The 26,415-nt window shown below is 33.3% G+C and overlaps 2 protein-coding genes across 6 annotated transcripts in view; both read left to right on the top strand.

The window, feature by feature from the left end:
* LOC148629319 (metalloendopeptidase OMA1, mitochondrial-like) overlaps nt 1–26,415 on the top strand; it is a 142,347-nt gene that overhangs the window by 7,238 nt on the left and 108,694 nt on the right. The window lies entirely within an intron of this gene.
* On the top strand, nt 3,573–24,721 carry LOC148629320 (uncharacterized). Of its 4 annotated transcripts, XM_088547857.1 has the most exons (3): nt 3,573–3,800; nt 8,683–8,784; nt 21,044–24,721. In XM_088547857.1, exon 3 carries the CDS (start codon nt 21,179–21,181, stop codon nt 22,652–22,654), a length of 1,476 nt encoding a protein of 491 aa, XP_088403983.1. In that variant the 5' UTR covers nt 3,573–3,800; nt 8,683–8,784; nt 21,044–21,178; the 3' UTR covers nt 22,655–24,721. The 4 variants fall into 4 exon arrangements, with proteins under 4 accessions (XP_088403983.1, XP_088403994.1, XP_088404013.1 ...); XM_088547868.1 differs by lacking the exon at nt 3,573–3,800 and having other exon boundaries at nt 8,568–8,784; XM_088547887.1 differs by lacking the exons at nt 3,573–3,800; nt 8,683–8,784 and adding an exon at nt 17,159–17,435.

Here is a 26,415-nt window from a genome sequence, read left to right on the forward strand (position 1 = left end):
ATGGTAATAATATTAAAATATATTTAGCGATCATAGGGTCACTTATGTTATTGGCCTGCAGGGAACCAGTGAGATTACTTTTCTCCTAAGGTCCCGTAAGAAATTAATACGCATTGGATGGTTGGCAACTGTTGGATCGTCACCACATGATCAAACAGTCCAATGAAACAAGTCGTAAAATAGTGCGAACTTATTACACGGACTTCTAAAGGAAATGAAAGGTACGAAATTTCTCTTGCATGCTGGTTTTGATAAACTTAGTATTTTATGATTATTTTAATCCTTTCCATTTCACGTTTCACTTCATTCCATTGACTATGGTCTGTGCCTAGAAACTTGATCGCGGATGCTGGTGAGTGCTACTGTAAAAATCGTCTGAATATAGCTGAAATATTGCTGCTCGGACGTTAAACCCCAACAAACAAACAAGCTACTGTAAAATATGATATCGCCTAACGAAGCAATATTTCGCGTGATGCCTATGTCAATTTTAGCCACTGTCGTGGCTTCATTGACAAAAAGAACTACAATGTACTGGATTGAGAAATATTGTTTCGCACCATTATGGTTGAAAGCAATATATTTTAAATACTAGTATAGTTCTGTTTTAAGTCACAATTAACCTCTTCATACTGCAAAATCGTATCTGAAATCCGAGCGTAAATGCTGTCATACCTTTCTCTTTCGGTCCTTTTCGCCCCCGGTGACAACGTTCGTACTCAGTCTGATTTTATGTAATTAGAGCTCTTGGTAGATTTAAACTTTCACACGAGTACATCAGCAAAAATTTCAATATACTTGAGAAATTCCTGAGGTTCCCTGTGGCTGTTGACAAATATAGATTTGTCGAATATACAAATTTATACTTCGAAAAAATTGGTTGGTTGTGCTTTATCAATGATAGATTCAAAGTTTTCTTGTGCACTCTATTTTTCTGTGATTGTAGCCTACGTCTGTACTGGAATTTGGATTATCATATGTTTTCGCTAAAATCTAACACTTCTTAGTGCATTTTTATGTATATTTATCATTTCTATCCGCGTATTATTCGAAAAATAATTTTGTTACTTCATTTCAACTAAAATCGCTGCAATAACACGACAAAACAGCTTCTATAGTTCCTTCAGGTAACATTCTTGTTCTTGGTTGTTTTTTTTTATATTGATACATCTTTTTGACAGACAAGTCATGTTATTAGATGAAGAAGCAGTCTTCAGCAATCTTCAAACGATACCTCTTATGATATGTTATAGACAGATTACGTTTTTTTTAACTAGTAACTTTAGTCTTTAATATACACATGTAATATAGATAATTATATTTAAAAAAGCCAGAATACCGTTTCCGGGAGCATCTTGTATTGTTCACTTTGAAAGCTTAAACAACGATGGGTAATTCATATATGGCTTAAGTGTACATATTTCTTCTGTGTGATAGTTCTTTGCAAAGTCTTCTACAACCACTTATGTCAAAGATAATTGTATTCTCGGGTTTCTTGTCTGAAACATTTGTTGTTTGTTCCCTTAGTTAATAATCTAATGTCAATTTTTTTTAGCAAGTTGTACTTGCTTATCCGAATACGAAAAATTAAATGCTTTTTCAGGGTTTGACACTAACTTTTCTCATTAGGTAGCCCACAAGACTATTTGATAGATTAATTAGGTAGTCCTCAAAAGTATTTTGCAGTCCTGTCCTTAGGACTAATAAAATGTTAAGAATAAATTCAAGTAGCCCAAAGGACTAACAATTAAAAGTTTAAGGTAGTCCTCTCTCAAATTAGATAGGCACAGGACTACCGGACTACTGTTAGTGTCAAACCCTGAATTTTAGTTCGTATATTTGCTAATCGTGTATTGGCATGAATGCCCCTGAAGGAGGTTGATTGTGTGGACGATACAGTCTCACAGAATCTCGAAGAATAGTTTGGAATATAGTTTCTCTTGCTAAGAAGAAGATTGTCTGAAGAAAACACATTAAATACAAAATCCAAGGACAGTTTATTTTGATACATTATTCATGTGGAGAATCTTTCTACCGTTGATTCGTTGATACAGTTGATAATGGCTGTATACTCATTATACGACGGTAAAAAAAGCGATCGTAGAATGGTATGACGCTGTCGTCAGCGGCGGTGGCGGGCGGCGTTCATAGACATTTCCTAATATCCCGACGATAACCTGAGAAGAGGACAGATGATCTATATGAAATTGTACCACCAGGTGTCATGCAATTCAAGGAAGGCTATGATTGATTTTTGGATTTTTACTTGAATCGTGTATGAATTATGGGTCAGAAACAAAAGTAAAACTTTTTTCTTATGGTCTCAATTACCATACTCCAGTGGCCATCCCCCAAAAACACACTGAACCTACCGGTAGAAATATATATTGTAAGTGCATATTTTGTCTGTATTCTGATCGAAAGCAGATAAAATAAAGCTGAGAATGTGTACTTTAAAATCATATTTTGTAATTTACTACAATAGCGAATGAATATTGTTTACATGTGTGATTAATTTGCCTCCATGCTGTCAGTTACCCGAAAAGGTTAAAATGTGGATTTTCAGTATTTTATTCAAAAATATTTTGTGAAGATTTTTGTACGATCATCGTACCATTAGCATAATGGTTTTGAAAGCTTTATTATCCCAGCTTCGCATTGGTACGCAACTTTAAGATGTTATATGTCCTGGGAATTCAAAGTTTGAAACTTACTTTTTTAACATGTTAAGTAATGGATACTTTAGAAGTTGTCAGGGAGACCTATATCCGGACAAGTGAATGGATCTCATTGTTATTGTACAAAAAAGTGCCACGTCCATTAGAAGAAGGCTGCGATTGATTTTTTATGATAGTTACTTGAACCGTTACTGAAATCAGGCGCTTAAAAGGGCCATAAATAGCATATTATTGAAGCCCGAAAATCAAATTAAGTTAGAGTGATATTGTACTACAAGGTACCATACCAGTAAGATTGGTCTGAAAATAAAGGCCCAGAAACAAACATCTCTGGTGTAAAAGTAATACTTTTAATTTAAAAGTAAAAAATGTGGACAGCAACCAGCATGTCATGGTGTCTTTGAAGGTTGATACATCTCTTTGAAGTTGTACCATTAAGTTTCCTTAGCAATAGGCTGGGACCAAATCTCTTCTGTCCAATTTATTATCTTGTATTAAATGTTTATTTGTAGTACAAATTCATGACTGTATCAACCTTAAACGGCGTGTCCATATTTGCCTCAACTGCTCAGGTTCGATCATTGTGGTCATATCAAGCTGCGTCTTGTAAAACATTTTATTTTCAATATTCCCTAAAAACTGTACTAGTGTAATTATAACTAACCGCTGTTGGGTTCTCTGACCAGAAGTGAGTGTTTGTTAATCAAACAAATGTCAACTAATTACTTTGGAAATCAACAGAATCCTTTTCTCCTAGTTAATTACAACAAAGTTTGTGACATGAAGTTATATATTAGTCCATTAAATTATCTTCCGCTGCAAGAATTTGTATTCTAATTTACGAAACGTATCCTTGAAATTGAATTACTGGGGCAGAAGCAACTTTTCTCTCTGTGTTCAAGGAAAATTAATCAATGCTTGGATGTCAAATTCTTATATCTTGGATAATCTTTGTATAAATATAAGATTATTGATCGGATCACGCACCTGTTTCAGTCAAATGTAATTGTAAGTTGTAAAATTTTGAATTTTCCAATTCAGTTTCCACCGGAAATACCCTACAATAAAATACTCGTTTCCGATACGAAAAGAGCTGACTTAGGATTTACCACTAATGAAATGGTAGGTAGACAATAATTATTTTCATTTTGATCTGATTGCAACTGATATATATGTAATAACTATATAGAGTTTCTAAAATTGTTCACAAACATTTAACAACCTTACCAGCTTTTAATGAATTTTATGTTTAAGTCAATACAAAAAGAAATTTACTATAACACATTGCATTTCAATAAGAAATATTTGATCATGCAATGTGTGTTATAGTACATTTATATTAGACAATACTTTTTTTTATCAAATTATGGTGCCCCGTGCGGGTCAGGGTATCAAAAGAATAGGCCCACAGCAGCGCTTAGCTTGTCGTAAAAGGCGACTAAATAGTGCTCAGAACCCTGGCCGGGGGCTAGGATTCTGTGCCCACAGAGTAACGGGGATGTGTGCCCCAGGTGGTGGAATAGGGGTACCCCTGGCAGCTACATGCTGGGTTCGTCAGGCCATAATACGGAAAAAAAACTGACCGCAAACTACAGTGGTGCACCGTGTTGGGAAAAATGCCACGTTCCTTGCACATTAAAGAACCCTGCTGTGGTAGAAACCTTTGCGCCCCTCCACAGGAGGCTACCTACCCACTTCCCCTACTTCCAGTGGCAATCGAAACCCGTCGACCCTGTTTTCCTCGTGTCCTGTTCCATTTTTCATGTGTCAAAATCGGATAATGTACAAGTATTCAAATTAAATCATTAGCGCTCAATATGACAAATTCCATCTCCTATTTGGGATTGTTATTAATTCACCTATTTCAGCTTTTTACAGGTAAAATAAAAGTAAAAACAACAAAACAGTCATATGTTTATATCAAACTGTAATTTTAAAAGTGGATGAAACATGATGGCATCGTATGTTCACCGAAAAGTAAATTGCTTATCTTTAAGCCGTGCAAGGCACCCTCAATTTTAGTGCAGTCTATAAAATTTAAGTAGTTTCAAAACAAAATTCACAGAAAAAAAGCAGAGAAAAATAAGTTTAATGAGTAACTCTTTTGCAATTTTATTCACGGTAAAAAGTCTTAAAGACTGCTATTTGGAGCGATCATCTCTGTTTCAAGCGTAAGATTTTATAACCTTTATATACTGTCCGTTCATATTGCATTGTAACTTATCAGACTCGAAAATCTCTTAAAGCTTAAGTATTCCATACTTACTATAAATCTCGTCTTTTAAGTAAGGTATTGATTTAACTTGCTCTGAAATTCTGTCAGCTTTGTCGAACTTAATTTCCCTGAAACAAGTAAAATTTCACAGTTCAACTTGTTTTATGCATATGTTCAATATACGGAAGCAGATATTGAATTACAAAACCTAGCTGATGTATCTGATTCTCCTACAACGGTGGCTTAACCATATCGTATAATTGTCTTCTTGTATTACTTTTTATTATAATCATGTAAGAGCGTGGAGGGTAATTAGTCTAGTGCTCAGCTGATATCACATTTTATACTATTTATACAGTATCTTTGGGTACGGATACTATATAAGAATACATGTATCTATTTTCCCCCACTGTATTGATATTTTTATGTGCATTTTTGCAGTGTTACTATTGTCTATGGTCTTTATTCATGTTGTCCTGTCTTGTCTTGTCTTGAAATTAACGTCTTGATCTACTGTTCTAAAACGCAGTTTTATTTAATACTGTCTTCGACATTATTTGGAACGTTAGCTCTTCTTCAAGTGCTATACAGAATTAAAATTTATGTTTCTGTGAATTGTGTAGCTGTTCTGTATCTTTTCGTTTTTAAGATACACATAGTCACTTGCATAGCACATTCCTCTGGACGGCTCACTGTACCAAGGTATCAACTTAATCGAAGTCGTACAATGTGTATTCAATCGCGTTGTCGGACATTTTCACAATGGGAGCCATTACGGAAAAGTACGAAAGCCTATTGAGCTCATTTTCGTGGACTAAAAAAATTTCGCGGTATAACGAGATCTTATATTTTTGTTCAAATGTCTATCATCTTGTTGAAATATACGTACAAGTAATTCGCGTAAGTTTTGCGTTATTACGCATAAGTTTCGTGTTATTTCGCGAAAGTTTCGCGTTATTACGGGTAATTTTTGCGTTATTTATGTGTAAGATTCGCATTATTTCTGAAAAGTTTCGCCTTATAACGCGCAAGTTTCGAGTTATTACGCGTGTTTCGCATTATTACTCGAAAGTTTAGCGTTATTTCGCGATTTTTGTTTATTTTTAGTCAACGAAAATGAGCTGAATGGGCTTTTAATGAAAAGAGATTGTCAATTGAGCCGTTTTTTTTCAATTGGAGGGTCTTAAAGAATAAATATATACAATATCAATTTTCATAGAAATGGGTCATCTTTGAATTGGCGTTGGTGGCTATTTTGAAAATGGCGGCTGTTACATAGTTCAAATTGTTAATTTAGCCGCGTGTTATTAATCGGGATTGACTAAAAAATCTAAATCAGGGGCATAGCTGCCTATACGCAAGTACGAAGTTGCGTACTTTCGGAAAAAGTAACAAAAATGAAAACACACATTTTAAAGATGAAATAAAGGTTTTATGCAATGACTCACTGGGGGCCTTGAGCGACACCCCCCAATACCCCTCGCCGTAATTTTGCGTACAAATAAAACAGGCCTAGCTACGCCCCTGTAAATATCAATTTTTTTTATCGAAATTAGACAATTTTGAGTTTTCGATCGTGTAATTTTTTTATCGGGATTTTCTTTGGACCCTTGAGCTGAATATTTATTAAGACTTTCATCATAGTTTGATCAGGAATTTTCGAGTGATAAAAGCCCAAAACTTTCTAGGAAAAATATAGGGACTTTTAGTCTGATTTTTTTTGTCGGAGTTTTGCATCCCCCAAAGAGTAGTTTCCTTTCAATCGGATGAGCCATTTTCGAGAAAATGTCCGGACACTTTCATGATTTGTTTATGACAGGAGAATTAAAATAATGATAAAAAACGAACGGAGTGAAAACAATGTCTCCAACCAACTTTGTGGTCGGCGACTTAAAGATAGTAATCGACTCAAAGTTGCCGTTGCGCCTACCATTTATAAAATGCGAATGAAATGGGTACATGTGCACGTATGTATACTGTAACAGTAACTGGAAGTCAGAAGCGTCCTAATATTATCATTTTGTATGAAAATGTCAAAATGTTTCTCTGTAAGCACGTCGTAGCTTAAAAAAGGTTCATGGCCATAGAATTACACGGAAGTTATGAGTTTATTATCAAATCTAAACCTTGACAGAAAGAGAGTAGAGTGTAGTATTTCAATCAGAAGTGAACAAATAATAGGAGCATAATCAGAGTAATGTCTGTTGTCTATATCAAATTTGGTATAGCGTGACAATGCAATAAATTGGGTTAGTATGAAGACAATCTTCAGATGAAGTTATCATTGATTTCTGAGACGAAAACCTCCAGATTGTTTCTCATCACATAACCCAGACACGACAGCATATAACTATTAACTTCACGGTAAATTATTAAAAGGGAATATTTTGATCTGAAAATTTGTTCTCTTGAGTAGCCGTAATCAAAATTTCATGAAACATTTATGTAATCTCCAGAATTCTGTCTATTTACCACGTATACTTAAGCGATATTAATGCCTGAGGATTTAAGGTTGGTATTTTTCAGTAGCGAAATTTGCAAAACTGATGCCACAGATGCAACTGTAGCGCCATGTAACATAATACAATAAGATTTGTTTAAAGATTTGAAGAAACATAGTATCAGAATTCAGAAAAAGTAAAATAGGTTTTACTTTATTCTGAAACGCTCTTTTTGTGCTCGAAAAAATAATAAAACAAAACAAATGCAAAAGTCTTAAGAATGCATCACATGACACTTGTAACTTTCTAATGGCTAAATGAGTTTCGTTCCAGTAGGGTATTTGACGGGTCGGCTATTATATATCAGCATGAACTTATGATGACCTCTGTAGATATATAGAACTCATGCAGCCGTCAGAAAGTTACAAGTGTCATGCGATGCATTTCTAACACTTCCCATTTTTTTTTACAATTGTTTGTTTGTTTTTGTTTTGTTTTTTCGTTACGTTTCACCATATCCGTTCTTTTTTCCCATTCTTTGTGTTGGTCTTATCACTACAAACAACATTGCCAAGGCAAGATCGAAAGTAGGACAGTGTCATACTTACTTTGTTTTGCCTTAGTCGACTTATGTGACTTGAAGGCCTAATTTGTTGTACTACATAATGAATATTATAGATGTTAATTGATATCATTAACGTCTAAGGGGTTTTAACGTCTTTGACTACCGTTTGGGGTCTCGCAGCCATCAATGCAGTTTTATATATCCCGGGTCTCAGCTGTTGTGTTCATACCTCCCTGATACTAATACGCCATTCTTAAAATCCATTGTTCCTAAGTAGTTATAATTAACGTCACCATTACTGAGCTTCTTTGAAGATCTTAAACAACGGCTTGTTAGCTAATGAAATCCAGAAACTGGTCGAATAAAGAGTAATGAGTATTCACCAATTCTGAAACAGGTTTTGTCTTAGCTGTAGTAACTGTTTGGCTATTAAACAGTGTGCCTGGAATGCTCCCGCCTTCGCATGGTGTGAATTATTTCATGTTGGTTATGCAACGATCCCTTTTTATGGTATGACGTTTTCGTCGACTTGATTTTTTTTTATTATTCCTTTTTCGTTCTTTCCCACGTAAGTAATTAGTTTGCAAGTTCCGTTATCGTATTATATGACAGCGCATGAAATCTATAAAATACTTATATATACGTACTTATTGAAACGCTGACCAAACAAGCTTCTGTGTTGTTGATTCTGTGTTCTGGATCAAGTTGATAAATACTGGTCTTTGAAGTTTAATTATTCGTATTTGTTTTCTACATTCTTCTATTGATTATGGCTATTTACAGGACAGAGTATGTGAATTGACCAGATGCTGCACCACAAATAAAGAAACGGAAATGTTAAATTCCACCTATTTATCGCAAAAAGAGAAAGAATGACTTAATAAGGTAAGTTACGTTACTTTAGGACAAAAATGACCTGGATATGTCTTTGTACTTAGTCGAGTGATACATGTAGTCATTACATTGTCTTCTTAATGCATTGAATTTTTTTATGTTACACGACCTAATTTAAATTAATACGAATATTTCATATGATTTTTCTAATGATTTAAGATGCTTTTAATATTTTAATATTTAATGATTTTAAAATAGATCGGAGTTTTTAGTCTCGAGCAAAAACTAATGCATATTGCGTTTTCTTTATTTATTTCCCTTTTTGGTGTAATAATTGTTCAGACAGTACTTTAGTCGCATGGTTTTACGCTAGACAAACACTCGGTAAACAGATAATGAGGTATGGCATTATACATATGTATAACTATGTATAATTTGGAGGAAAAAAAATGACAACGGAAGTTAAAGGCCTCTTTTATAAGGAAGACATCGGTTGTGATTCCGTAGGTTTCACCGTAACGCTCCATATTTATTTTTAACAAACAGCCATTTTTGACTGGACAACAAATAATTAATTAAAACAGATCAGTCTTTCATGCAGTGCTGTGCAAATGGATTATGAAACTGACAGCTAGAGATGAAAAGCGCCAGTCAGATATTTAATGATGGTATTTACAACTTCATTGACAGGAAGTAAAACACATTTAACTTCTGTGTATAACTTCTACCAAATAATACTTAACTATCGACTAAAGAAGTACTGTAACATTTATAAATCGTACAAAAGTTATGGAAATAAACGCAATTATCATGACTTAATTGTTACGGATATTCTCGACTTTAAACGCTGAACTAATTCTGTTAGATTGGTCTAGTCTCATTTTAGGCCTGAAAATCGTGACGAAGAGCGTTGGCTGGTCTTTTGGTCTTTAAAAATTGTTCAGCTAGGGTACATTTAATGAAGATAAGTGATTGAAAGCAGGGCAAAATTAATCTCAGAACCATTGTGTACATTTTTCTCTAAATGTACAGACGAAATTGAGTTTAACTTAACCATAAACTCTGTTTAATAACTCAGAACAGAGAGATCTCTAATTATAAAAAAGTTTATAGAGGCCGCTATTACATTAAATGTTGACAATTCTTTGCCAGATAAGCATGTCAAAATCCAAAGATTATGTAAAGCAGTTCATTAAGTTTATAATTAAAACTAAAGCGTTTTGTTAAAAACACATGGAATAGTGCTTCTCCTTAATAACATATAGACATTCAAACAACAACAAAATTAAAAAAAAAAGATTTGACATAATCAAATGCAATTTACTTACCTAATGAATAAATTGATTATCAAACACCAAATACAACATGATTTTGGTTCAGATAATATTTCGGATACACGAAAACTGAAGATACGCGAAAGAGAAATTATATATCGTGACCACGAAATAACAAGAACTTTTTAGACCAAAGCATACTGATGCTAAGCCAGGTTATCCATAACTCCGGGTCGGGCCAATCTGTCGTAAGGCAAGATCAAAATAAGAGGCCAAGCCAAGCCAGGAAAAGCCATATGGTCAACTGAATCAGCTTTAAGACTTTGCTATGCAAATAAGGTTTAAAACTTGTTTTATAGACGACCAAAAACAGCTGATTTCCAACTAGAAGTCGACCGATATACGTTTCGTTTGAATCGTGTGTTGTTGTTTTTCAGGATTTTAGAATGTTTACTTGATACCTTGATAAGATGATAACCTAATTTTAAGTAAAAATGGAACAAACTTTTTAACTGTTTTTTTTACTAAACGTGAACGTGGAATGTTTTGTATGACAATCCTACCGTAATTTGCAATTTAACCTATTTACTACCGTCATATCTGTAAAATTTCCTACTTAATGAATGAAACAATCCTGCAGTTACTTATCAAGAATAATGTTTGAAAGGTTCACGTTAGTCGTCACAGATGTCAGAGCGCCATGATCTGATGTTAAGGAAATCTGCAGTATCAATAGTTAATCAAGAATATAGCAAAAAAAATTTAAAAATAATAAGACGGTTTGAATTTTAACAGACGTTTAACCTTTCAAATGATCAGATTTGATACGTACAGTGTCAAATCGTTTTTCGTAATAAAGATTAAAACCGTAAGTATCTATAGATGGCATTTTCCATATTTCCCCGGTATCAGCCGATACCCCCTTTATGACGTCAAATATCGCGTATTCGGGGATTATATGGTTCGAGTCCTGATACCAGGTCAATGTGAAAATACCATGCAATAACCTATTGATCACATATTTAAGGCATTTAGTAGAAATGTATAATAGTTAAAAGCTTAATTAACAAACAAATGTAAAACAAAACAAGACAGAAAAAATTATAATACAGCTTGGTTTATTTATAAAATGGTAACCACTGCTTCAAGTTCGATATCTGTTATTGTGTTATCACCTGCTTTATCTTTCAAACGTATAACAATGTGCATGTTATTAAAACCGTTATCAGCCTGGACTGTTAACTTATTTGTTATTTCCCCCAGACTGATAACTTACTTTTATTATTTGGTATATACTGAATATTACATGCCGTATCAACACGAGACTCCTTAAATAACCCAAGAGCCGCTGGCCCGCGGGGTGAGGTCGAGGGTAGATACCACATATGATACAGATTCAGACATGTCATTTTCGCTATATATATTCTAACTATATTTCAAGTGTGGTCTCTGTAGGGGGGCGATATAGGGTCATGCGCCATGAAAACTGATTTGTTCAACGTGTCATAGTTTTCTTTTCCTCTTTCGTCTACCCTGGATATGACTTTTTATGAACAATTCGGCGGGTGTTTATAGAAAAGCAGAGGACGCTTACCCTACCGGTGCACCTGGTTCATGCTCCCAGTTTTTAGTAGAGTCCGAGTTGCTCATTTGCTTTTGTTACTTTGTATGTATGATTTTAGTTACTTTATGTTCTTTGTTGTGTATGTCTGTTTTCCATGTCTGGTCTTTGTCACTGGATTACATTCTTTTGATTACCGCTATAACCTTGGTTCCCTTGGTTACCCTTAAACAAACACTCATAATATATATACAAAAAGGTATATTATAATCTAAATATATGATATAATCAAATATACAAAAAGGAACATTATCAGGAATAAATATGTGTAAGTGCCGATTTAACAAATGATGTCAAGCGAAAAAAATATTAATATCAATCATGTCATTGTCCCAAGATTTTCTTTCCTTTTTACAGATAGATGCCCACACATTTTTATATCTGCGTAATTACTATTACATATTAACAGTGTAATATCCGTTCGGTAAATCAATTCTGAATATAGTCATACCCCAGTGATTTTAAAGTTATATCATTAGTAATTTTCTGTTGTCGAATGGTCGAAGGATTTTATCGATATACTTCATTTAATACAAACATAAATAAACCCAAATAAAAGTTTAAATTCAAGTCATTAATGTGACGTGGTTTAATGACTGATTTAACTTAAAATAAAAGTACTAAACTGTACTATATAGGTTTGAAAATAGAACATCAAGATGTTTACACTTAAGATGTGTGATGCTTACCTGTTTTTTTTTTATTATTATTTATTATTTTTTTTTATTTTTATTGCATTTCTGATTGATTTAATTGACATTCTATCGAAAGATACTTCAAACTTGTTGGATAAGAGTTTAAAGTACTACCTTTATTATGGTTTGGAATGTCTGTTTTTATCAGTATTCTGTTCAATCAGATAAATTTCTAGAAGTGTTTTATACGTTACCGACACGAATAATAAGAGACTACTGAAGCACTACGGATAAATTATTCTTATATTGTTCTTCTTGTACGGGTTTTGTTTTGTTTCATATTTTTAAAATATTTTTTTATTGATATTTTAATCATATTTTGTTGCAATGAATTTAATTTGTCTTGTGAAGATTCCGGGTTTTTTTTGCTATCATTCTAACTAGGTTAGTTGTATATAGCGAAGGCCCTTAAGACTTTACCCAAAACGACGTTTCGTTATCTGCAAATGTTCATGATAGAGTATTCATATTCCTCACGCCATATGTTACAATATTCCCCCGGAAAGAACGTAGGGTTTTCTACACTTTTGTATTCCACAAGCGTTCATGTACTTTTCTTCACTTTGTTTGATATACACGCAGCGTACATTTAAAGACATAATACATTAAAACATGATTGTCTTTACAAAGTCTAAAAATGATTGGTTTGGACTCGATCAATAGCTTGTTTCTTGAAAACCATTTGGCTTAAAATTTATAACAATTATGCGTAGTTTCTCTGCTTACAACGCTCTTTAGATACGGTATGTCATTGTTCAGATGTACATTAACTTACTGAATTCTGTGACATGGTTTGTTTTCCAACGTAAAGGATGATTTAGATACTAGTACATGTATTAATGCAATTACTGCTGTTAGGAGCTTATTTATCCATAATTTACGTATGATGTTTACTCTGAGTGTACGTCTTATGAACACAGTAGGTTTAGCTTGTTATGATAACCTTTAAATATCTTTAAAATTTGCGTCAGTATTCCATATTTAGCGTAATTATTAAGAGTTAATCACCATGGCGGTAGTAATAGTGGCAAAGTTACTTAGTCATAAAATCAACTTTTAATCTTCGACTTGATTTCTTTAACTTCTGAGTGCTTTAATTACGTCAATACACCAAAGACAAAATATGCAAAAGTTTCCCTGGAGTTTGTATTTTCTGTCTGAGAACCGTTGTACTTTTCTTAGTAGTAGTATTGTTAATGTTGTATGATTTGTTTAATTCTATCTAATGCCTATTGTTCATTGAGGTGCTCAAGAGCAAATGGTCCATTTTGTTGAATAAATGATATTCTATCATATTAAATTTAACCACCAGACGGTGATTAGATATATACGCAACTTTTCCCGCCATTCTGTATTTTCCAAGTTTTCTACAGATTTCGTGTGAGACACCTGGTATTCTCCTTCAGCCTATTCTCGATTAAGATTATTTGTCCACTCTCTATGGTAAAATTTGGATGTTAACTTGCTTGTTCAAAGCTCGCATTTTGAAAATCATGATTTCACCATCTCGAATAGATAAATAATTTAAACCACACATTACTGAAGATAAATCTTTTTTAACACAATTTATTGTATGCACAAGAGAGTTCCGATGTTATAATTGTATTACATAAAAAAAAACACCAGAAATTCGTCTTTTATCATGTTTTGTATAACAAAAGTTTTTAAATCATCGACAGGATATATGTGAACTTGAATGTTGGTGGGACTTCGTATTTTTCAGGAAGTTGATATCACTGTTAAAATATAGTAATGACAGATATAGGAGATATTTATAAATTGATTCAGATTAATTTGCAAATAGTAATATTTCAATAATGCCGATAATTCATCTTGCTTTCAAATTTCTTTGCTGTGATGTAGAATAATTTATTGGTGTGTAAATTTGGATTTTCAATTCATGTTAATCATCCCAATTCACTTTTATTGTCGTTTCAAAACAAGTAATTACATCATGAAAGCAAAATGGAAAATTTCGAATGTTTGAAGATACAAGTCTCCTCATTTCTCGTAATAGCTGCTTTCTTTTTATTTACTAGTATATTCTTTGTTTTTTTTTTTTGTTTGTTTTCCTGATTATGTTTGTCGTTGTTGTCGTTATAGTTTGATATTGTTTTGGCGTTTTCTCTTCGTAAAAACTGCATTCCAATTAAACTAAAAATCTTCCGACCCGGGGACTTTGGGTGTATACCGGGTAAATAACTTGAGCTAATCACGGTGCAAAAGTCCACGAAACTCTGGTTTTCTCTTTTTCTTGATTTCTAAGATATTAAGGTTGACGTAAAGTTTTAGTCATGATTTTTTCGGGTTTTCTTGTTTCAGATTTAAATATGGAACAAACATAGTAGAGTCGATGACGTCTTGTATAAGTAGTAAGCGAGCACCGAATCGAGGTTGTGCAGCACTTGGGTTTCTCCAATATAAATCATAGATTATTCTCGTCATTGGACCAAAAAAAAAAACCAACAACATATTTTCGATTTAGACTTTAAGTTGTCGATCCCTACACCATAAAATTAGTTTGTATCGTGCTATACTGGTCACTTTTCAGTCTCCCGCCCTTATATTGAATATTTCGGACTTTTAATACGATAAACAATATCCCTGTTGGTTGATTTCTTACTTTACTGAGTTTTAGTTCTTCTCCAGAGTAAATTTATTTCAGTAGTTTACAATGGCACTGACCGAGTGTCAGTTACAAATGCACTTTCTGTAGGAAATGCTGCTACATTAAAAGCATGATTACTGTATGAGAAATGCCAATAATATTTTATAAATAGACGAAGATAAATATGTCAATAGCTATATTTCCATGGTTTATTTCAATTTAGTCGGTCATTCATCAAGCCTTGGAATTTCTTTGCCATGATAAGTGCAGTAATTTACCAAAGAAATGTATTGAATTTTGTTCAGCGGTTCAATTCACGTTAATTTGTCCAATTCATTGTTGTGTCTTGTTTGTAAGAATGTTGCTCGGTTTTCTCCCATACATTTACTTGGTAATTCTTTTAAATGTATTATTGCTTTTGCTATCCGTTTAACTGTCCTGTTTGATAGGATGTGGTTTGTTTTTCTCCATACGTACGGTGTACTTTGGTTTCCCAATACGTTCAGCCTATGTTTGTTAGTTCATTTTTTTTGTATTTTTTTGTTTTTTTGGTGTTTTTGTTTTTATTTTTTTTTCTCTATTGTTTCAGTAGATGTTTTGACAATATGATCCCGCTACACCCCGTCCAAATCCACTTTAGTAGGTAATCACTGGAAGCCATCTTTATAGACTACGCTTACCATGTCTGAAAACATGTACAAGTGTATATAAGTAAAGAACAATTTTCTTCTTCTTATTCTATGCCATGTTAGAAAATCATTATTTTCTTCCATGTTTTTCCCGTATCTAATCGATTATATATTGTAAATTGCACACCTACTACATGTTTTATAACCTTCAGACACTTTTTGCAGAATTGGATCGGTGTAGTGAATGAATGTTTCGGCTAAACATAGGTCCATCAATACCATCAGTGGTTCTTGGTTTTATAAATCTCAGTGTGAATCAATCAGCCTAAATTCTCTTAACGTTTAAGAATGTTAAACATGTCATATCTGTTAAATCAAACATTTTATTTAGTTACGTGTAATATATGCAGCATTTATATACATGTTTACCAAAAGTACCACACTGTTATCTGTACAGAAATAATTTCTTTAGAAAAGTATACATAGAGATTCACAAAAAAAACTATTTATTTTTTCGTTTTATATTGAAAATCGCTTATGCTGGTACATCTGAAATGTAGAGTGAATTAGCTTAAGATGTTTGCACTCATTTTTCCTCATTGAATGTGTCTTATTAAACGCGATATCGTCCATCAGTACATTGAAATCCAGAGAGCAATATACGATGGGTTAATTTCGGTAATCTTATGTAAAACAGAGTGGTCAGATGTTTAGAATGTCTGTTTCATCAATGATTTATCAAAAGAGGTCGATGATGACGAAGCACACAACAATCAGATGATTACATTATGATGTATGCATGGTAAATACTGTAGCATTTCTTGTAAGGGAACTGTTACCAGATAAGATAATAGAATTCACGAACCAAGACGTCAAAGTGATTTTAAAAAAATCGCCATTGTATTTAATGTAGATTCATGTGCTGTAAACTTCGTCAGTATGTTTTATTACCAAGTAAAATTTAAGAAAACCAAAAATAAAAAGTTGGAATTCACCTGAAATTCAATTACACTGGAATGTCCCACTTGGTTCTATGGGACCTATACTACTCCGTAACGTGTTTCGCGAAGGATAAGCTGCTCTACAGACTTGATGGCAGGTTTCTTTTTGAAGTTATGTAATATACTGAACAACTTTAGTTGTGGTTTTCGGTTATTTAAGCCATTATCAATATAAATATAAGGTTGATGTAGAAAAGCCTGTAATTTCCCCCAGATTTCGACGAGTATTGTGAAGTGTATTTTCGTTTCATGGTTTTAGTTCAGTTTATACAGTTTGTACGTGATATTGTATTCACTTTACATTACGTTCTTATCTCATCTGGAATTCTTGTTTAAAATAAGCGCCGAGCATAAGCCATTACTCGCTTAGGACGAGAGTGTGGTTATTTAAAATTGTACAAGACTTAATTTTCTCACCGACTGATAGAATATAGTCTCGCGTCTACAACAAAGGTGAATTTTATCAATTGAATTATTTGTTTTATTTGCTTCATAAGTATATATATCCCTCGTTTCTCATTCTAAATCTAATATTATTTTTCAGCCAACATACAATTTTTGATATTTTTTACTCGAACGCTCAGATGTGCGAGTGCTGTGTGTCACTTCTAAGTACACCGTGTATGAAGGGAGTTTTATTGACTTCTGAAGTAGATCATGGTACACTGTTGGATGCTTTTATCCTACAAAATATTTCAATCTAAACCTTTCTGATTGGTGATAATAAATTAACTAGATAAAAGCGCGGATATTGAGCGATCTATCTAAGATATCGAAGTTTGTTTTTGCTATTCACCCCGATAAGTTATATCATCTCCAGTGGTACCAATTAAAACTTCAGCATCAGTTCACAGATCTGGATCGTAACAGTCAGGTAGAGTTCTTTATTTGTTTTTATAACACTGACTCCCATTTCACAAACGTACTCAAAGTATGACTAGAGGACTACATGTAAGATACTTGCAGTAACAACAATGTTGAAACAAGTGTCCAGTAAGATGTCTAGCTAGTACTGTTGTCGTTTGTGGTCCATATTCCATTGAGCATTTAAGGTAATTATAGAAAATTTTCATTATTAATCATTTCGATTTGTACAAATCTAAATATACCAATAGATTGATCTCGCTTGTTCTTTATATTTGGTCATTTGTTTTGTTCAGTCTAAGAGTCTAAGGGAACACTGTATGTTACTTCTATTTGTTGTATGTGTATGTATGTAGTTATATAGTTACACAATACAAGGATCTACTAAGGAAACGGAGAACCATCTTCGTTTTATTTATTAAATTGAAACTCGGTAAGTGATTTTATCGACTTTTGTCCACCTCCAAAATTACTTCTAAATCGTTGAATTTTCGCGACTGCATGACAGAAATATTTATACTGAGATAACATTTGGCTACCAAAAACTTATATATTTAACCAAGACCAAGGCGTTATCCGAAATTTCAAAGTCAATGTACAAAACGAAACGACTAAAAAACAAAACGGATAAAACACAAAATAAAAGAGCAACCATATAGTGTGGACCGGGTTTGTCGTTAGGGTACGTCACACTTCTAATATCCTTGATGGCACTCTCTAAGAGCTTAATAATTGTTAAGGTATTGACACGGATTGCATTTTTTGATTAAAAACCAAATTTCTAAAACAAATTTTACACAAAATTTGGTGTTGCCATTTTATAATTTTTACGTACATATATACACATTGAAAAGAACAAGTGAATAGTCAGATGGCTTCGATATATGATTCGTGTTTCACATTTTAACTGCAAAATACTTAAAATAATTATTTCATTAATCAGTGGTTTCTTTTAAATTCATATCATACGTGGGTATTCGTGTTAGAACTAATGAGGTTTTCAAAACGTTGTACTTGCTCTCGAGTCATAAAAAAACTTTATTTGTTTACCGTGTTTGCATATAAAATATTACATAAGAGATGCCCTAACGTTGTATAGTTCTCTAAAATGATTATCATGTTGGGTTCTTCTATCGCGAGTTCTTTTTCACGTATGCCCTGCCAAAATTTTTAGGTCTGTTTATTATCCACTGAAATTAAGAGGTGATGAAACTGGAATTATACCTGTTAATTGGTTTTCTATAGACATTAAAGACTTTAATAATAAGTTAATTGATACAGATGCTGCCATCTGGACACGTATAAATCTTTAAAACTGCGTTTGTATTTATGTTAACGTCTTCTAACTGATAACGGACAAAAGGAATCTGTTTTTCTTTGTTTTTTTTTTGTTTTTTTTTCTTTTCCTTTTTTTGTGGTGAATGATCTCCGACTCCTCATCTCATTCATTGTAATCATATTAATATCGTCTCTAATAGTGAGAAAGTATAAAAATGATTATTGAGCAATAAAAAGGGTAACATATGCATTGTCTTTGAGACAACCAAAGGGTGTTTGCATTAAAGCTTGGAGCAAGACATGTATTTTTTTTTTATTATTTGAAACCAACGACTTCGTCTGATCAAGGACATTTGAAGAATAAGAAATAATGAAGTACGTTGAGGGAAACGTCTACTATACGAGACATTTCTACCAATCTAACTAAACTAGCAAAATAGATTGCATGGTTCAGCTTTAACATGGAGTAAGAAAATTGAGTATGTCAACTGTAATCAAGGTACTGAAGTACTGAGTCAATGAAGCCTTCATAGTTTGCTCTATTTCTTACTGCACAATCACATTTCTAATCATAAAAAGGATTGTAATATTTTGAACTAGGGAAATTAATATTTTTACCATTCTTCCTTCAATTGTTATTTCAAAGACCGTTTATTAGCTGAGCAGCCATGACTTCTTGAGTTGACAAGACGAATGGGGGGAAATGACCCACAACCTTTTCTTAATTTCCACACACACACAGATTTGACGATACGCATTTAAAAATATACGTTAATTCACTCTTCCATGCATTTTTTGCTTTTTTTTATATAACTTCACTGCATAGCTTTTGCTTCTACTTATCATAGAATTGAAGCAAATATTTATACAGCTCCAAATTCTCCCTTAGTCATACATGGACAAAGACTCTTTAGTTAAACCACTGTTGAATCCTGTACAACAATTGAAACTAGGTTTTTGTACCGTTTACAAATAACACACTGTAAACAAGTCTTATCTTTAAAAAAAGATAGCCAACACAGTAAAATTTGTTCTTTTTACTTATAAATTTCTACATTTCATTCTGGAAATAACTGCGTCGGGAAAAGAATACATGTTACAAGTATTTGTTGGTACATATGTGTATGTATAGCATGCAATTCCTATACTTTAACTGTTGTTGCATAATTATAAAATGTTCAAACATTCTTAAGTTTGCAAGATGAATATAACCATACATTACACAGCAAAAAAAAAGGGTAAATTATCAGGACTATGAGCTCATGATAGATTTATACTTATTTATCATAAACTAACAGAGTACAAAGAACATTTAACAAATTTAGTACATCAGTAATATAAAAAAAAATAAACAGGATTAATACAGAAGATTTGACATGATGCTGGTCTGTTAAGATGCATGCGGGGTGACGCGAAAGTACCGTACTAACGGGTTGATTGGCAGAAAAAAAGGATTCATTTCCCCTTCAATATTAAAATATATAAAACTTTGTCTCTCAAATACTATTTTCAGCTATTTTAAGTCTACATCAAAAAATTGTCAGGCAAATTAAAGAATATATTTAGATTTTGTCGTGATGCTGAACGGGAGAAATCCAAGATGGCAGGATGACGCGAGGGTACTAACGGGGGCTACAGATACAGAAAAAAATATTCATTCTTTCCCTCAAGATAATCAAAACTTGTTCGCAAAAAGTATCTGTAGTGAAAGAATTGTGTCTACATTAGGGAGTGCTTCCGCGCAGTAACCCACCTTATTTAATCAAACTATTCCCGTTAAAGTTAATCAAATAAAAAATAAGTTCCGGACCTCAATTGTGTACATGCTATGAATGAGATAAATTCTGCTTTACTTTCGTCAAGGCGGGTAGTGATACTGATGACGCATTGATACATGTTTTAGATCCAAGGACTACCGTATGATAAAGACTAGAGATAACACTAATGTACTTGCAAAAAGCAAAAAAAAATCCTGACTAAGGATAACAGGTAAAATGGAGATGGCATTAAACTAGTCTCTGTGATCTCAAACTTTTCAGGTGGTATTACTTAAACATATAAAACGACTCGGATTTAAGTCGGTACTTTAAATTGTCGTTTTAATTCGTTGACCTTTGACTAAACCTTATACGTTCTTACGTACTGTTACGAATTCTTAGATATAATAAACGTAAAATAACTCAAATATCCGAAAGTCGAATTAAATAATTTCCAACGTTAAAACAAAATCGTGTAATATTACGAACAGATCAAAAGGCGACATATAACGCCCAATGTATTTGTCTAATTATTTGAATTATGAACTAATGTCTCAGACAACCATTTGATTTGGTTTTTCAGGTTGACTTGCGTGAAGAAAGTTTCCAATTAAAAGGGTTATGATTTTTACTCAAAAATGCAGGCGAAGAAATAATTGGAAATCTTATTGAATTTAGTCGGATGGAAAACTGTTGCTCGAAATGAATATAGATAAACATGTTTGTGCCTCAAGCACGGATAAAACTGGGACATTCCAGACCAGTATGGTGCAGTGGACCGTCGAAGAAACAAAGCATTCCACACAGGAAATTGAAATGGTACGAATTTACACGAATGCCTTATTTAATTCCAAATATTGTTGGATCTATTTTAGGTTTCATCATACTCTGTAGCGGAGCAGTATTGTGTTATATTGGATACAATCCAGGAATAGTTCTAAACAGAACGGTCTCTGATTTCTCCGTAAATTCGTCACACATCAATCTGACAACATATCCGTCAGTTATAGAGTCTAGTGGTCATTATTCTCCATTGAAATCGCTTGCATATGTCGGTCCAGTTCTTATGGGATTTGGTTTCTTTGTTTTAATGGTTGCTGTTGTCTTATATTGTGAAATTAAAGATAAATTCGTCCAGAAGATCATTCCTAAAAGAGATATTACAACTGCTAGAAAGAGTGATATTTACGACATGGTTATCGAAGAGTTCAGAAAGAACTACTTCCGTGGAATAGAAGTGCCTATAAAATCAAAAGGAAAAGAGGATGTGAAGGCTGCATTGCCTACTTTGTATAAAGCATTGAGTGTTAGTACACCAGCAATTCTTATTACGCCGGAAGTTCAGAGAAAATGGTTAAAAGAAACCAAAGTGACCCCCAAACATAAACGCAGGAGATTTTTAAGTGACCACGAAACATGGTTGAAAACGTCTTCGATGCCTAATATCCGTCCTAAATCACAACTTAGCCGAATACAACGAAGACTTTCAAGATACTCTAAACTATTCATCGATAAAAAAGACCTTCAAGAAAATCAAAATTCAAACAACGATAAGAATGATACGTATGATAGACACAATTCTATTTCCGAACGCCGCAATTCTGAAAGACAAAATGGGGTTTCAGGGACAAATAATTCGGAGTCCTGTTTCTCAAATCCGGCATATCGCGGTTCTCCGACTGAAACAATACAGCTGTCTGATATAACAACAGAGCTTATTCATGAAAGCTACGAAAAGACGCGTCCAGCCGACGTTGTTGTACACATGGATCCGAATGAATCGGACAGTCGTGGCATAACTGAACAGAGATTTGATAATACTTTGGACGAACAGGCTTACACTAATTGTTCCAAAAGGAGAAACAGCGACGTATGTGGGAAATCTCACATGTGCAATACCATTCCAGGATTCGAAAGTCCTCATATTGTTATTACGGATTGCATGGACACAGATGTTGAAACAACGCCTTTGCAGTCACCCAGCAGATGTAAAGTTCGCCATAATAGTATTGGCCATGCTGACATAAGTAGGCCTAAATTAGGTCCTTACAGAACGTGCATTGGTGTTTTTCGAAGCGAGTCATGCTTGCACAGAATACGAAACATTGTAAACAAGACGGAACACGGTGATGGTGACAACTCATCTTTAGATTCTCTTACTCTTAATGAAGAAACTATGAAGTATTTTGAATAAGGCTTAATTGTAATAGGTAACAAATATACAAATCACAATATATTTGATTTCAAAATTTAACTTAACACTACAAAACTTCATTTTCTATCAGTATCTTTATTTTTATTTATAAATTTCATCAAAGCATGTCATAATTTATACCGATCTTGGATCCATCATACTTCTTATTATGATATTCATGTTTAAAGTTTGGAATAAACTTTTATTAACTAATGCGTTTAAATGCAATAGAAATTGACGGGTTTTTAGAGAACCATCTTTCAGATGTTGCCTTTTGCGAAGAAATACTGGTCTTTATACAGAATTTACTGGTTTTAATATGGATTTTAGTTGGTCGTTAAACAGAATTTCAACTTCCGGTAGACCAACTTAAATCCATATTAAGACCAGCAAATTCTGTATAAAGACTGTATTTTTTTTCCCGCAATAACAACTGAGAGATGATTCTCTATACAGTATTAAACACATTATTTAATAAAGGTGTCATTAAATAACATTATATTACCATACAAATTTTCTCTGCAAGCAGAAACTCTCAAAAGAGCAGTGGTTGGCTAAGATTGTAATAAATCATATTTAATCTACAGAACTTTTGTACCTCTAATATTTTGTACACCTCCACTGGATGTGTTCATATCTGTCACATGTAGGGTGAATAAGAACCGTACAACCGAATATTTTCAATAATATCCATTATACAGGTGATTTCCATTCTCTTTAGATAATGTATCGGGTTCAAATAGTATATTAAGTACCAAAGTATATACATGTACTTTCTTGTTGATTGCTTTCTGTCAGTCACTGTAAGTTGAGTAGAAATGTGTAAAGAGTATACGCTTTGTAATAATACCTTATTGTATGGATTATTCTAGGTTTATTGCGAAATGTATCTTATTGACGGAAACTTGTTTGATTAAATCAGAAATGTGTTCCTTTCAAGAAAATTTGACATATTTATTGCCTGGTCAGTGGCGATGATGGATTATTTCACGGTAGGATACAGCAATACATCATTTGTTAGCTTATGAAACCGAACAATATAGGTTATTTTAGTCAGTCGAACTTTCCACAAGCAGAACCAACACCATTTAGTATAACTGTATTAAGTTAAAAGCGTTACCACAAAGGTGTAGGCGTTGTACTTATAAATAAAAATTAGAAGTATACTATAAATAATTGAACATTTCTAAAACTACCAAAATAATTTAAGTACAGAACTGTGTTAAAATCGGGTAGATCTTGAAGTGATGGTGACGAACCAATGTAGTTCATGTTAGTTTTTATTGAAGCAATACATATACATATCATATTAGTGAAGGTATATTCCAAGGTTTGAAAATTGGCTGAGATGCACTATTAAACCAACGCAATTTTTTAAGTAGCGACTTCTTGCACTCGTAATATCAGTACTTAATATTCGCATGATTTGCGTAAATATGAAGTTACACGCCACGTCATGCTGCAGATCCTCGCCGTGTTTACCGCCAAAACGTCATAGTTCTAGCTTTATACGAGATGAAAATGTACCTCTTAAAAGTATCATACACGTGTGTGTTCTACATGTTTCTTGTTTGTACGAGAACGGGAAGTTTACCTGAAATGATCGGTTAGCTTTGAACGATACCCAATTTCCGATTCAGGCACTGAGGCTCGTTACAAGACTATATAGGTCATATACATTAGTACGCCCCAATATTTATGAACATTCATTGCCAGATGCTTAATCTGGTTCCTAAACTGGTTCCCTGATCAATATCATAAGTGACCCAAAGATCCCTACAACGCACCTTTTTTAAAACATCATACACATGTCTATGCGTGTTTTTTTTATTTTTTTTTAATTATTATTATTTTTTTTTGCATGGATTAGAACGGGAAATTTACACTAAAAAATAAAACGATCGATTAACATTGAATTTATGTAATATTACCCAGTTTCCGATTTAAACACAGGCGTTCGTTAAAATTTAATATATAAAGGTCATACACTCCTCACGTTTCCCATTTTAGCGTTCGTGCATCGTTTATTGTTTACATATCGTTTTGCGTTCGTTCAAACGCACGATAGAAGCGTTCGTTTAATTTTGTACTTTGATTATTTCCTCGATTCAACTGTTATTTTTATATTATTTGCTATTATTAATTTATATATTTTCATTAATTGAATTTTCTATTCATCGTTATGTGTTAATATCATTATTTTTCATCTGTGAGCTGTGAGCGTTCGTCTATCGTGCGTTTGGTTAGCGTTTAGCGTGCGTTTGGGAATCGTGAAACCTAAACGTCTCAAGGAGTGTATATATTATCAGGATACCGATACCTATATATAGTTTAATCTTATTCCGGATGATAGGAAATATTCGGGTCATAACGATTTCGAAAAAGTACGCAATAATATGAAGGGAACCAAGATTTTAGCGGAAGTCACCCGATTTTAGAGTATATCGCATTTGTACCATTTCGGATGTTGAAAGTAAGCCAAAATCAGTGACAGTGAATATTTGACGATGAGCGACTTCAAAGACTTCAATCTTAGATTAATTAAAAACTGGTTTATTTTGTATCGTTCTTCACTTATTCATCATACTACCTGAACATTATTGTTGTACCAATAATGTTTTGTATGTGTGTTACATACATTTTAGCACCAAAAAAAGCAACAAAAAGAAAAACAAACAAAACAAAAGTATTTAAGTCGTATCAACACCTGCCTGGCTCTTGCATGACCATGTACTTTGATTAGTCTACTAGGTTCTTACACGAGATCTGGAATTTCTTCCACGTGTGTGAATTTCCGTGTTTTGATGAGTGGAGCGTTGCGGAACGAATGAAAAGACCAAGAAATTCTCACACGGGTGGAAGAAATCCCAGATCTTCAATAGTTGACGAGTTTAAGCACGTATTTTTCTGTAAATAGTCAAAGGTGTGGAATTGCAATAAAGATCAAGAGTAATTTGCAAAAAATATATGCCGTATTACTGGGTGCCAATTAACAACGTGCGATAGACAGTTATGACCTCGAAAACTCCATTATAAAGTAAGTATATATATATATTAATTTTTAATTTTGTGTATAATTTGAATATATTAACACACATTGTCATACAAAGATGTGGACCTACATACAAAAAAGTGATTTATTTATCCATTGACCCCTGAGCTTTACTGGACTACTTTTACTTATCGTGTTGCGATTTGCCATTTTACCCATGACAGAAACGGTGGCGTGCACCTGTCTGTGATGGGCTGTCTGTCATAGAAAAAAAAACCAACATAAAACGGAAGAAAACATTGTCCAGAAATTGGTGAAACGACGTGATTTCTGAAATCACAAAACTAGGTCTGATGTACTTTAATTTTACCTATAAACAATTTGTTGAACATTAAACCATTTTTATGCACTATATCGTATATCATCCTAGAACATTTTCTTTAGCAACATTGTTCTTTGTCCTTTTGGTAGATTTCTGAAAACTACTTCTACAGACATAGGTTTATGGGTAACATGTAGTACATATATATATATGTAGGTTACTTGGTATATGCATTATTCTATTATAAACACCCGAACAGACATGTATATTAGAGATTAGTGACCAGAGCCAGCAGACATACGGATTAAAGATACAAATGACAACTGGTTGGACTTTTAAAAAAAATATCCCTGTTTTCATTTATTACTATGACAGTACAATTTCTGGTAGTACATTAAGGCTAAAAACCACTAATTCCACTTTCCATAGGCTTCTATGCTAATTTCA

This window comes from Perna viridis, chromosome 1, assembly GCF_037379345.1.
Source record: "Perna viridis isolate PV_CMFRI_1.1 ecotype Kerala chromosome 1, ASM3737934v1, whole genome shotgun sequence".
Classification (NCBI taxonomy): Eukaryota; Metazoa; Mollusca; class Bivalvia; order Mytilida; family Mytilidae; genus Perna; species Perna viridis.

Excerpts from the sequence above, each read along its gene's own strand:
- LOC148629320 (XM_088547857.1), top strand. The coding sequence starts at position 21,179 with ATGTTTGTGCCTCAAGCACGGATAAAACTGGGACATTCCAGACCAGTA.